Source organism: Aricia agestis, chromosome Z (assembly GCF_905147365.1).
Source record: "Aricia agestis chromosome Z, ilAriAges1.1, whole genome shotgun sequence".
Lineage (NCBI taxonomy): Eukaryota > Metazoa > Arthropoda > Insecta > Lepidoptera > Lycaenidae > Aricia > Aricia agestis.
This window is the reverse complement of record NC_056428.1, coordinates 8,391,483-8,406,593: the sequence shown is the minus strand read 5'-3', so window position 1 is coordinate 8,406,593 and position 15,111 is coordinate 8,391,483. Positions and strand designations below refer to the sequence as shown.

The 15,111-nt window shown below is 36.0% G+C and overlaps 1 protein-coding gene across 1 annotated transcript in view; it reads right to left on the bottom strand.

The window, feature by feature from the left end:
- The window catches only part of LOC121739455 (activating signal cointegrator 1 complex subunit 2 homolog), a 78,207-nt gene that overhangs the window by 23,165 nt on the left and 39,931 nt on the right, over nt 1-15,111 (bottom strand). The window contains exon 6 of the mRNA XM_042131943.1: nt 14,110-14,284. Within this exon, the coding sequence (XP_041987877.1) occupies nt 14,110-14,284 (175 nt within the window). The remainder of the gene's footprint in view (nt 1-14,109; nt 14,285-15,111) is intronic.

Genomic DNA, 15,111 nt, shown 5'->3' with positions numbered 1-15,111 from the left:
CTTTGGATCCTACACGGCCACCTATTGTATCTATGAAGTCACTTCATTAATTTCAATGCAAGATAAATAGTTTTTGTGAATATTAATAATGGCATGTGATTAGAATATTATAATCATGGAACTTGTGTAGTTACAATCGCATCAATCAATTATTTCATTGTGCGATGGTAAATTATATTTCTCTACTACATTTTTATTAAATTTAATATATTTCACCACACAGAGTCATAAAATATACGTTGGGAGGAGCCCCGTCGAGCGAGCTTTGTTGTTCAGTTAGTTTGGCTGTAGGAGGGCTTCGCATACTTTGAAACTAGATAAGAAATGGTCGCATGGTAAAATGTATCTAATCCAACTTTATCTAAAATAACTTCTCTGTAAGACCAAAATATAAACAGTTCATTAGTTACGGGCTATGTACATCTATCAATGCGTGTCTTTTCATCTCACGAAATTTAATTGACGCAAACAAAACTCGAACTCGAACAAAAAGCGAATAACAGCCACAGAGTCCACCGCATCTTTGAATCCCGTTTTCGCCAGTCAAGGTGATCTGTCGAAAAAAGTTGATGATAATGTTCTATAATTTGATATTTTTTACTGTAAAATTATACCTTTATCGATATGATTACATAATATTCCGGCTATTATGTACAAAAATGTATTCTGTAAATGCTCACAAAACAGTGACTCGTGATCGAATATTGTCAGTTAATAATTTATATCTACAATCATAAATGTGTATTGGCATTTATATCGTTTCAATCTTGCAAACGGTTCCAACCGCGAAACCAGTAACAAAAATTTATAATAAATCCTACTAATTCCTACTAATATTATAAAGGCGAATGTTTGTTACTCTTTCACGCAAAAACTACTGAACGGATTTTAATGAAACTTTACAATAATATAGCTTATACATCAGAATAACACATAGGCTACAATTTTAACCGACTTTCTAAATGGGGGAGGTGTTATGTTCGTTTTTTTATGTTCAACGATTACTCCGCCGTTTGTTAACCGATTTTCAAATTTTTTTCTTTTGGTATATAGGGTATCATCCCAATTTGGTATTATATTCACAAAAGTGGTGATCTGGTTATCTCACGAACTACTGGAGCAATTTTTATGGCAATATTTGGCACAGATATAGAGTAGACCACGTGAAGGTACATATAAACTATTTTTTGTAGGAAAACGTACGGTTTCCGTAAAATTCCTAATTTACGCGGGCGAAGCCGCGCGGGACATCTAGTAATATTATATTTGTTTGCAATTTTATGACGTATGGCTTCGAACCAACACATTTCATCAAAATCGTTTTAGCGTTTTACGCATGAAGAGGTAAAATCTTACACTTTCGCATGTTAGAATTAATTTACATTTGATAAAATCTATGTAAATCAAAATTGATTTTTAAGTTTGTTAGTCTCGCTAAAACTCGAGGACTAGTCACCTACGTATACTAAAGTAAGCTTTTTCATGTAATTCGATCAAAGCCGCAGTTTCCGACTGTGGAGGCTACACTCGCTCGTTAGAAATTAGCGAAACTGTGTTTCCCTGTTATTCTAACACTAATCACTAGATTTACTCATCTTTTGACGAAATTAAGTAAAATTACTATAGAATACCATGACGGCCGTGACTCCGTTGCGACGATATTCTTTTATACACATACATTACATTTTTCCGGGAAAACAATCCTATGTCTTTTCAAGGAACCGAATATATGTATCTTCACACCAAACATCAAAATCGGTTCAGCTGTTTAAGCGTGAAGAGGTTACAGACAGACAGACTTTCGCATTTATAATATTATAGTATAAGTATGGAAGTTACGGATATAGACACGAGTTACATTTCTTCGAGCTAAAGCCGCGGTCTTTGCAAGTTCTAACATCTTTCCAATAAGAAGAAAGGCAGACTCCGCACCTTTTACTTTGAACTTTCACACCGACTCATATGCAGAAAAATGTACATGAGCTACAGTTATAAGATGAAATCATTTTGACCCACTGACACATGTGCCGTTCGGCTCATTACATCTCCCGTTATTCGCCTCCAACCACGAACCTCCTCCGACGTTATTGTTTCGATGACTGACAATAATTCCACATAATGTGCGGCCCAATGTTGCGACATGTAGGCGGAATAGTTAGAACGTTAACAATGATCCGTTTATGGTCTCTGTCCCGTTATTCCAGATAAGATAGAGTATTGATTATTATTTGATAAAACTAAGTATAACAAAATTGGCCGGTTTACATAATCCCAATCCAGTGTACTGGAATAATGTAAATTCCAGCACAGAATACATATTAGTTTAACAATTCCAATAGCAATCCACCGCTGGATTAGATCACTGGTTTGGAATACCGAATAATGTAATCCCGCTAAAAGTGAATTTAACCTCCTATAGACTCAAAAAGAACATGTTTGGTTTTCTTGTTACATTTAAAAAATCCATCAAAATGATCTCAATACTCATTTAGTCGCTTCAATAAAATAATATGGGCGAAATACTTTATGTGGCAAAACAACATTTGCCGGGACAGCGAGTATTATTAATATAATAATAATGCCTGTCTAATAACTAGTATCATCAATTTACTTCCTATAAAATGTTGGCAGATGTGTTTACCTGTAAATTAGCGGTTGAAGTATATTTATTACAGTGATGTCTAAGGTGAAACAAATAAGGAACTACAGGTTGTATTTCATAGTAATATCAAGATTAAATTGTCTCCAGTCAGTCAGCTATTATAATAATTTTAAATTACAATTTATAAAAAAAATATTTGATAGCATAACTATTATTTATTTACACTCTATTTTATGCCCGCAATGTACAGAAATTCTTTTATCGAGCGGGAACCGTATATTTTTAAGAAATAAAAAGTATCCTATGTCCCTTTGCCGGAATTCAAAGTATCTCCATACCCTTCAAAATCGGCGATTTAAGTGTATAGAACAAACAGACAGATAGAAACACTTTCGCATTTTTAAATTTTAGTATGGATTATAATATACAGGGTGTAACAAAAATAAGTGATAATACTTTAGGGTGTGTACGTGCTCCTTGTAGAGAGTTCACTGTGAAAGTAGCAGCGCTGAAAGACCAAAAATTTTTTTCACTCTTGTATGGGGAAACTCGTGACGTTCGGGCCCTTGCCCATACAAAAGTGAAAAAAAACTTTCGTCTTTCAGTGCTGCTACTTTCACAGTGAACTCTCTACAAGGAACACATACTCAACCTAAAGTATTATCACTTATTTTTGTTACACACTGTATAATAGTTAAAATGTGAATACAAAGTTTTTTATATAATAAATTATATTGTCCGGTTGTATGTTATTACTTATTATCTAGAACGGTGTGAGCGATATTCGGTTATAGATAGTATTGAAAAAGTTATTGCCTAATTTCAAGTTCGGTAGGTAATTACTTCCCAACCGATTGAAAAAATCTTTAGTTCTAACAATCTAAACTAGACTGCTAATGTGTTTTACGCAGTTAATATGAAAATGTTATCACCAGCTGCCAATTAACATATCACAGCTTGCCCACAGCTTCACTACATAAATATTATACATAAGTCATAACTAACGTCCATACTAATATAATAAATGCGAAAGTGTTACGATTTCGCGCTGAACCGATTTTTTTGAAATTTGGTATCGAAATACTTTGAGTGCCGACACAGAACAAAGGATACTTTTTATCCCGGAAAAATTTACGGTTGCAATTCCGATTCCAATAAACGAATTTGGAAATTAGGCGTCATCTAGTTAAAATAGTAGTGTTTTTACTGTCCGTACCTAACAGTTTGTCGATACATAACATACCTACTAGCGTTTATTACCTCTGGCTCCTGACTCATATTTCAACCGGTTTTAGCGCAAAAACTTACACAAAGCCGATACTAGAGTTATGTTATTAACGGCCGTTCCCAATATTTGATCTATCTCTGGTTTTGCACTACTAGAGATAGGAATAGCTCAAATTAGACATTAGAGACATATATTTTATGTCAATTGTGAGCTATTCCTATCTCTAGTAGGGCAAAACCAGAGATAGATCAAATATTGGGAACGGCCGTAAATCAGTAGGTGATAACTAAGCTAACACTTATAGCAAGTCCGTGATTTCAAAGGTGCATCTTGTTTAATCTATACTAATATTATAAATGCGAAAGTATCTCTGTCTGTCTGTCTGTCTGTCTGTCTGTCTGTCTGTCTGTCTCGCTTTCACGCCAAAACTACTGAACCGATTGCAATGAAATTTTGTACACAGTTATTCTAGAGTCTGAGAAAGGATATAGGCTACATTTTGATGTGGGAAAATATCTTATTTCCATGAAAATATCGATGAAAATTTATTCGCATTGCGCAGGCCAGCGCTCATCCCGGGGGTCCTGGGTTCGAGTCCCGCAGGCGGAACAAGTTTTCAATGTTCCTGGGTCTTGGATGTGTATTAAAATAATATTTCAAAAATCTTAAATATATTTTATGTATAATATTATAAAAAATCCAGAAATATATCGATGCAATTTAGTTCTAATACGATTCAACAGATGGCGTTTTATTTTATTTTAGTTCTAATACGATTCAACAGATGGCGTTTTATTTTTTACTTAAATATATTTTATGTATCTATACTTCTATACTAATCCATACTAATATTATAAATGCGAAAGTATCTCTGTCTGTCTGTCTGTCTGTCTGTCTCACTTTCACGCCAAAAACTAATATTATAAATGCGAAAGTATCTCTGTCTGTCTGTCTGTCTGTCTGTCTGTCTGTCTGTCTGTCTGTCTGTCTCGCTTTCACGCCAAAACTACTGAACCGATTGCAATGAAATTTTGTACACAGTTATTCTAGAGTCTGAGAAAAGACATAGGCTACATTTTGATGTGGGAAAATATCTTATTTCCATGAAAATATCGATGAAAATGAATTCGCATTGCGCGTGGCCAGCGCTCATCCCGGGGGTCCTGGGTTCGAGTCCCGCAGGCGGAACAAAAAGTTTTCAATGTTCCTGGGTCTTGGATGTGTATTAAAATAATATTTCAAAAATCTTAAATATATTTTATGTATAATATTATAAAAAATCCAGAAATATATCGACGCGATGCAATGAACATTTTAGTTCTAATACGATTCAACAGATGGCGCTTTTTTTACTCCGTTGGAACAAAACTAATCATACTTATTAGTTATTATGTTTTTGTTTATAGTTTTTAATACGTTAGAATATTATGTTTAATAATATTATCACTTGCTATAATAATAATCAATCTATCTTATCTTATAGAACTCCTACTGCATTTCTAAGGAGTTCGAGTGTGTTGTGTTGGCCTATATTCCATCCAGAAAATATATCAATGCAATCAACATTTTAATTCTAATATATGAAAACAGATGGCGCTTTATTTTTTACTTCATTATTATAACAGAACTAATCATACGGTACCTACTTTATTATATATTATTGTTTTTATTCATAACTAGCTGTTGCCCGCGACTTCGTCCGCGTGGACTTCAGTTTATAGCGCGCGATGTCAACAAAATTGGTGTCAAAAGCTTTTATAAAAAAAACCCTGGTACCCCTTAAATCAATACAGCTGTGCAGTGTGCAAACAATAAGTACTTCATTTTTGTATGTTAAACTTTATATTTTTTTGAAATTTGGTATCGAAATACTTTGAGTGCCGACACAGAACAAAGGATACTTTTTATCCCGGAAAAATTTACGGTTGCAATTCCGATTCCAATAAACGAATTTGGAAATTAGGCGTCATCTAGTTAAAATAGTAGTGTTTTTACTGTCCGTACCTAACAGTTTGTCGATACATAACATACCTACTAGCGTTTATTACCTCTGGCTCCTGACTCATATTTCAACCGGTTTTAGCGCAAAAACTTACACAAAGCCGATACTAGAGTTATGTTATTAACGGCCGTTCCCAATATTTGATCTATCTCTGGTTTTGCACTACTAGAGATAGGAATAGCTCAAATTAGACATTAGAGACATATATTTTATGTCAATTGTGAGCTATTCCTATCTCTAGTAGGGCAAAACCAGAGATAGATCAAATATTGGGAACGGCCGTAAATCAGTAGGTGATAACTAAGCTAACACTTATAGCAAGTCCGTGATTTCAAAGGTGCATCTTGTTTAATAGATCATAAACGACAATTTTCAATTTTCAGGCTCTTGGCGCGGTCGGTAAAACTTTACTCTACCTACAAAAAAGAAAACTTTATTTATTGTTATAGCTTCAAAATTTCAATTTGAATAATATGAAGACTTTTGTAATAATAAATAATTAATGTTTTAATAATTGTAAAACATCGAAATTCAAAAATAATAAATATTTCTAGGCCCTTTTTATTAGAAATAGCAACGTCTCGGAATTTCCTCTATTTCAATTTTTGTTTCTACAGGGTGTAACAAAACTTAGTGATAATGCTACACTATACTGATAATACTAGTGTGTACGTGTTACTCTACATTCTACAAGTAACACGTCTGTACTCTTCAGTTCAGTGTGAAAGTAGCAGCGCTGAAAGACCGAATATTTTTTTCACTTTTGCAAGCAAGCATCCCCAGTGTCGCGAGTTACCCCATACAAAAGTGAAAAAAAATTTGGTCTTTCAGCGCTGCTACTTTCACAGTGAACTCCCTACAAGGAACACTTTGTTTTGTTACACCTTGTAGAAGAGGAACTTTCGGCTTAGGACGGCACTTTGTTTTAACTTTAAAGATGGCCGAAATCCAAGCTTCGGTCGAACACCACTAACCTAACACATCACCACAAAAAAAACATTCGTATCAACTACATAATGATTTGAATGTCATGAATTCCGTAATAAACAGAACCACATTACATAAAGGCAGTGCATTGACCGCGGGCCCTGAATTGGGCGGACACCCGGGACAGGTTCCTTGTTGCACCCGGTATATTCGCGTGCAACATAATATATTTACATATTATGTATAATGTATATATTGCACGTTTGAACATATTTGCATTGAGTAAATACAGTTTGTATTTTGTAACGCTACTAAAGTTAGAATCGATACTTTATTGAGATGGAAAATGAAAGTTTATTCCGTTGAACGATTAAAAAGTAATAATAGTCCAATCACTTTAGGCCAAATTAGGAGCAAATCTAGAAAAATCGAGGAACCCAGTATGTTACCACGTAAAAACTTGTAGTTTGGCATCCTAAAACAGTTATCAAAATTTACAAAGTAATATACTCGTAATTGGATGGTCGCAAGTTTTAAAATCAGGGGTCAAAAGTCACAAAATTCGGTTTTTTTTACTTTTTTTTGCAAATATTTCGTTTTGTATGCATTTTACGTTTTTGTATAAATAGGAAAGTTGTAGAGAATCAAATTTTTTACAATTTTTCTATTTAACATTTTTTATACCTGGAACTGTTTTCAAAATAGAGGGCGTAGAGCGCGCGGTCAGAGAATCACTTGAGGTCAACTGGTAGTCTCGATCAAAAACGGATTCCTGGAACTGGAAAGCGGGGTTACGGTGCTCTTTAGCTTGCGGCCAGTATAATGGATAAGCTTGTCTCAATAATTCTGTACCATATCAGACCGATAGTGATAATGATAGACCATTTGACCCAGAAATCATGAATAACTTGGAGACAAATGTCGTTGACGACGGTAATGAAGAGGAAATTCCGCAGCAGACGACGATGATGAAGAAGAAGAAGAAGATGAAAAAGAGGATGATGATGAAGAAAAAGAAGAGAATTGATATTAGAACATGTTCTCGAAATTTTTATTAATTTTGACTAAAATCTGTAAAATTACACGTTTAATAAAAACATCAAATGAAAATGTATTTCTTTTATTATTTATAAATAGATTATACTAATATGTATTAACTTCTTTCGTTTAAACTATTTGTATCTTACAGTGACTCTGTGAACTGTAAACTCTACTTCTTTCACCTGCACTCGTCGTTACTAGTGATGGGAAACGAACAAAGTTAAAATAAGCCATATCAAATTTTATCCTAAGCGCTTGTGTGAGTACTTAAGAGGATACACCAGGGGCTAGAGAAATGAAAAAAAAGTACGTGTAATATCTATAGCTGTCTCCCTTACTTCAAGCCTATAGAGCAGAACGCGATAGAGACAACTGCAGAAAATCAACGATTCGTTGTCCCCTGATTCCTTCTCCAAAACTTAACCGATTTAAGTACTTTTTTCATTAAAGATCAAAGAAAGGCTTGAGCTGTGTTCCTATGTTTTACTTTTTTTGTATAATCTAGCCAAATCTGTTTTCTGGATGTTTGAACACAGCGGAAAATCTGGCCATTTTTTTGGGTTTCAGAACGTTCATATCTTATTTAATGATTAAATTATGAAAAAGATAGAAAACATAGGGACATTGTATTAGTGGTCGTAGATATTCAGGAAAAAAATTATAACACTACACTAGCATTATCCAGGGAGGAAACAGGGGACAACGTTTGCATGGAAAAAAGGGCGGTGTGGACTCCTCTTAAGAGGTAACACATAGACTGACAAACATACTTTTTATCTATTGGTCCTAACTTAAAAAGCACACAAATGAAAGGATTGACACTAAATTGAGTATGACAAAAACTTTATGAATAAAGTAGAGACAAAAGGTAAACAATAATGCTCGAAAGGAAAGCTTTGCTGCCTCATTTTTTAGCCATGTCAATAAATGCACAAGCTGGGTTAATGGATTCTGGAGCACCATAACATAATGAAATTGCTATAAGTCATCCTGGCTCGAGACGTACATTCAGTTTTGTTTTACCTAACTTTTCGCGTAACTTTCTGCCACGTAAAACTCTGAAACAAAATGTCGCCGCTCTCATGATGTTGCTAGTGTCGCTTTCCATCAGGTGACCCGTTTGCTAGTTTGGCCCCAAATTTTATAAAAAAAAACCTTACATCAGCACCCATCACTATTTCCGGGCAACCCACCTACAGGCATGTAACTAATACGTTCAGTTTGTAACTGTTTGCTAACAAAGGAAAGTTTTGTTATCCGGGAAAAACTGCCAGCACTTATAATAAGTACTCTAATTTACTGGATATACTGTTGTTTGTTTGTGTTCAATTTTTGACCGACTTCCAAAAAGGAGGAGGCTGTATGCTTTTTTTTGTATGTTCAACGATTACTCATCCGTTTGTGGTCCGATTATAGTCAGAGACGTTGCTTGTGGTATCCTGATAAAAAGAAATAGCAAAACGAAATTTCGTGTATAAACCATAATAATTATTACAAGCCAGTTTAAAAGTTATTTATATAGCCAGCCATGAGTAATTCGATCGTATTACGGTTCGGGTACAATCACTCAAAATAACGATTTACCTTCAATAACCAAAATACAATAATTTGAATTCATTTACGGGACATCATGTTAGTAAATGGAACATAATAAATAATAATATTATTTTCAAAGATAACAATATTGCCCCTAAAACTAACAGAATAGTCCATTGAAATGTTACATGACCTTTGCATTTATCTTCATATAACCTCAAGTTTGTGGGGCCCCTTGTCCCCCGGCACCTTAGAAAAGGTGGTGTAACAGTATTTTCGCGAAATCTCAGAAACTACACGTCCTACAAAAATTTTGTAAAATCATAATTTGTTGCAAATTATTTTGCCCATAAATATGTTTGTATTTAACTTTTTACCCTAAATTAAAAATTAAAAAAGTTATGAGCAAAAAGTGACAATTTTTTTTATGTTACAGTATGTTTCGCCAGAACAATGGAGGCATACAGCTGTAGATCATTTCAGGCCTGCTTTTCTGCATTCACACATGCTTCCATAGTTTCATTTGCAGCTTCTTGGCCAACTTCTTGGCCAACAAAAAAAGAAAAAGTTTTATAGAACATTAAGAGTATTTTAAAATTTCAAACTTCGAACATGGCGATGCTCTCTGAAAGCGCAAACAAGGGAGAATTTAAATTATAATACTTAATATGAAAGTTGACGCTTGACTTGTATGAGTTCAGACAATTTTATGTAGCACGCAACAAGTACAGGCCCTGAACTTCCATTTATGAAGCGTGTTCCGGAACAGCGACATAAACGAAGTTAAAATTTGCTTTTAGGGATGCCAATAGAAGTTTAATCAGCGAAAATATTATGACAAGTCTTTAACTGAATGATCGTAAAACGAGAAAGGACGTAAGATTACTCTTCTTTTTTCATTATCTATGTCAATTTACAAACCAATGGGATCAGCGAGTAATTATTGATTTTCAGATTAACTTAGTATGATAGAAGATGATCGTCAGAGCTAAATTTACTGAAAATTACACGAATAAGATAAATATAAACTAGATTGATTTTTCATCTACTACACCAATAAATCATGTATGTAGGTTGTACCAAAGTGATAAAAAACACCCTAAAGTGTTATCGATTTGTTTTGTTAGATCGCATATTATGATGATCATACAAGAAACTGCTATTACCGTCATTATAAATGTCGCAGCCGACTGGCTTAAATAGCCGTTCAATCAAACAGCTAGCCCTTTGACTGAACAACGCCATTCAATCACACGTCTAGCTTTTGTATTGAATATTTTAGTCGCTCAAAACGTTCAACACTACAGCTGATTCAAAAGCCGCCGTCTAATTGAAGTAGTTCAGCGCGCACCGCTGCGGCGCTAGGTGCCTTTTATTTACAATATGGCGTCAACTAGTAGGTGTTTGTTGGTATTTGTGGTTGTTTTTCGGAAATAAAGTAGTTAATAAAAGTTATAAGTGTTATTAAAGAGACAAAAATTGTGGAGGCACATACGAGTGAATCAAAATTTTCACAAATATTCGAGGAGAAATAACGGGATTATGAAATGGATGGACGCAGGCCCACCGAAAGGGGGGTTCGGGGGGCGCAGCCCCCCGTCAAAATAAAAACAAACACAATCCAGAAAGTCCAAAAGTTGGTTAGGTTAGGTTAGAACTTAGACCACAACACAGAGGGAGCCGAGCGAGCGCAGCGAGCGTGCTGCGGCAGCAGCCGGCGACCGCCGTCAAATAAAATAGGGGCTCGGGGGGTGCAGCCCCCCGCCAAAACAAAAACAAACACAATCCAGAAAGTCCAAAACTAGGATAGGTTAGAACTGTGACTGTGCTGCGGCAGCAGCCGGCGACCGTCACAAAACACGCCTCAGAATTTTTTATTTTTACTTATTGCATTAAACTTTTGGTCAACCCTTAAACTTAATCCGAGAATAATCTTTCAATAAAATACAAAAAGTTTTCCTATTCTCCCAAATTACATAATATTAAGCTAATGGTCGCCCTAGTTAATTTGCCATTAAACCAGTTGGCAAAGTGTCGTCTAGCTGTAGTGTTGAACGTTGTAGTCAACAAGTCGGCTAACGTATAGCCGTGTGATTGAATGGCGTTGTTCAGTCAAAGGGTTAAACCAGTCGGCTGCGACATAGATACCAATAGCTATGTCCACACTGTGCACTTTCATCTTCAATTTTCGTCATCAACTTTCATATTGGCGCATTCAATAATTGAATGCGTCAAGAAACGCAACGCCAATATTGTCATTTTTAAAGTTTTGGATACGGTCAAAGGGCATGCGTCGCGGGCATGCCTCACGGTCGCTGTTAACTGCGCTATAACGCATGCCCTTGACGAACAGAAAAAGGCACAGTGTGGACAAGCTAATACTCTTCAAATCAAGACATCATCGGAGGTAAATTGACTGAAAATTGCAAAACAAAACACACCAACGATGCCAAACTTCCGCCAGAATAGTAACCCCCGCCCGCCCAAAGAATAACGCCGAAATTATTCAAATTGTTGACTCTGGACCCAACGGTGTTGTCAGCTTAATGAACAACTGTAGCCATTATCTTTTACCGTCCACGTGACTAACAAATATAATACAGAAGGTTAAAAAACAGTGATAATAATATTTTAGGGTGTCTTTCTTATGATTAAAGAGCTTCTTTTCTATGTTTCTATGAGAAATTTCCAACGTCATGACTTTGCTCAAATAAAAAGTTAAAAAAGTAACTCTTATAACACCGCTACTTTCACAATGAACTCTATAATATTGACGACATATGTGGCTCAATGGTTACGACTTACGAGTGTGTGGCGGCTCAAGCCTGGGGTCGCAGGTTCGAATCCCGCCGACGCGACGGAGCAAAAAGTTTTCAATGTCCCTGGGTCACGGTTGTGTATTAAAAATGTGTATAATAAAATCTTAAAAACATAATATGTATTTATAGTATAAAAGTAATAAATAACATATTTCCGTTGTCTTCTACCCGTAACACAAGTCCTTCAGGTACTTACCACGGGGCCAGACTGACCTGGTGTGAAGCGTCCATAGATATTATTATTAAGGTATGCAAGGTATGTTTAAGTATGTAAGGAACACATACGTCATACACGCCCTAAAGCATTACCACTTAGTTTTGTTACATCATGTATAATGCTAGATGCTTCCCGTGGGCTCGCTTCAGAGAATATTAGGGCATGGAAATTTTAGCACTTTTGAACAACTTTGCGGGCTAAATTGAACAACGACCAAGGGACGAATTTGTCGAAATAGTCGGTGCTCGGTACTAGAGAAATATTTGCAAGTATTTGGTGAATGCGATTTTAATAATTATTATTATATTATCAATTGTAACTTTATAGGATATAAGTAGCCTGCCTGCCTAGCATACGCCAACGAGATATCTCACTCTGAAGATAATTAAAAACTACTTGTCTCATAATATCAAAATCTCGACAAAACTCTATAAAAATGTGTTATTTCCATGATAGATCTACGCGAGAAAAAATGTTTGTCATGCTAGGGTCAATAGAGATAACGCCTCCGTGGTCTAGTGGTACAGAGCGCGGCTCTTGACTCTGAGGTTGTGGGTTCGATTCCCGCGTTGGAAACATGTTATTTCCAAGTTTGGTTAGGACAATGCAGGCTGATCACCTGATTGTCTGACAAGTAAGATGATCCATGCGTCGGATGGGCATGTAAAAAGTCGGTCCTGCGCCTGATCTCTCGCCGGTCGTGTCGGTCTTCCGTCCCACTGGGTTATGAGAGTAAAGGAAAAAAGAGTGCTCTTGTGTACTGCGCACACACTTGGGCACTATAAAATTACTCCTACGTAGCTGGCCTGGTTTCAATGAAACCGGCCACCGTCACCGAAACCGGTGTGGGAGCTATTATTATTATTATTATTATTAATAGAGATGAAGAGACAAACCATCAAACATCGAGAAAACATGTAGAGTGAGATATCTCGTTGGCGTATGCTAGGCAGGCTGGTCAGCGTAAGTACGGAGTACGGACTAAGGATACAGCTGGTAATTCAAATATCTAAACGTAACCTGGGAACCCCTTTTATAGAATAATCAAATGTAGCTTACCTACATTTGTTACATAAATGTTCCTTTTATAGAATAATCAAATTGTATCTTTTTCCATCTCTACTAAACAAAAAATCTTAGAGGTACAGAGTATGTAAGAGTCAATCTTGTGCATATTAATTATTATTATTGTACGTGAAGTCTTAGAAAAGGCTCCTTATAAGTTTCATTATACAGCATCCTACATTGCAGGGCTTCCCAACCTTTTATCATGGCAGCCCCCTTCCGAGCAATAAATAATCAGGTAGTTCCCCCATCATTATTTCCATACACATTATAACACGTTTTAAAGTTCTAATGCAAGTTCAGTACCAGCTGATTGATGCGACCCTATGTTTAGATATTACAATAACTGTAAATCGCAAAAATACTTTTTTAAAGGAAATAAAAAATGGTGTGCCCCTAGCTCTTTGCCCCCGCGCCAAACCCCTTGGTTGGGAAATCCTGCTTTTGTAAAGACACAGCTTTAAATAATTTACATAGCTTCTAAGAGTCATAATTAGTCATAACTCATAAGCTTATTCAATAGGGCTGGTAATACGAAATCGTGATCATTCTCCGGAAATTCGTTGTGACGACAATTTACCTCTATATTCATATTATTATAAGCCCGGTAGCACAAAATCGTGTATCCTTCAGAAAAGCACATCGTTATGATGTCATATAATAAGCACTTACCGGCAGGGGGAAGGGAGCTGGCCTGTGCTGGGGCGGCCCCTGGAAGGGTCCCCTGGGTTCCGGCGCGGGGTTCATGGCTGGCCTCTCCGGCTGCGGCCTCATCGGCAGGTGCATGGGACCGGACAACGGGAACGCGAACACTTGCGACTGCGGGTCGGGGAACACTGGCATTTGTCTGAAAAAAGTATTAAGAGTTGTCAATCTAGCTACATACAATGTCAGTTATTTCAAAAAGTATTAAGAGTTGTAAATCTAGCTATATAAACTGACATTAGTTTTCAAAAAATTTCGTTCAGTTATTTGCAAGAAAAGTATTATGAGTTGTCAATCTAGCCAGGCAATCTAGTTGGCAGTCATTTGTTTTTTGGCCCTATATCAATAATGGCAACAGGTAGGTACTTGAATTTTCCACAAAATCCTTAGTTATATAATGTGTACTTTAATATTTAATAATAATATTAAAATAAAATAAAAAATTAAAATATGCTATACAAAAACACAAATTTTGGCCTAATTTTGCTCTATAACGGTACGGAACCCTTCGTGCGCGAGTCCGACTCTCACTTGGCCGATTATTTGTATATCAATGAGTATGATGTATGTAATGAATGTATTTCTATTGAGTTTTTCTTTCTCTCGATGAGTGTATCTTTGAGACATTATTATGTCTATTATTACAATAAACTTATTTCATACGTCTTGTGCTTATGATTCTGGTAAGTATAGGTAACTTTTTCAAGCGTTATTCGATACTTTATTTCAGTATCGTAAGGGCCTGTCCAGTGTCCACATCTCCACGTCACGACGTCGTCAATGTGGAACGGTGTGGTAACGTGGCACGGTCAAAGACTTCTATTTTAAATAGAATTCTTTGGGCACGGTACGTTGACGTGACGTGCAAATTTACGTCAACGTGACGTAAAATGTACATCACGATATAGCAACATTGTTCGTCGCCATGCCTTGTAAAACTGCTACATTCTTCACTACTGATCTAGATGT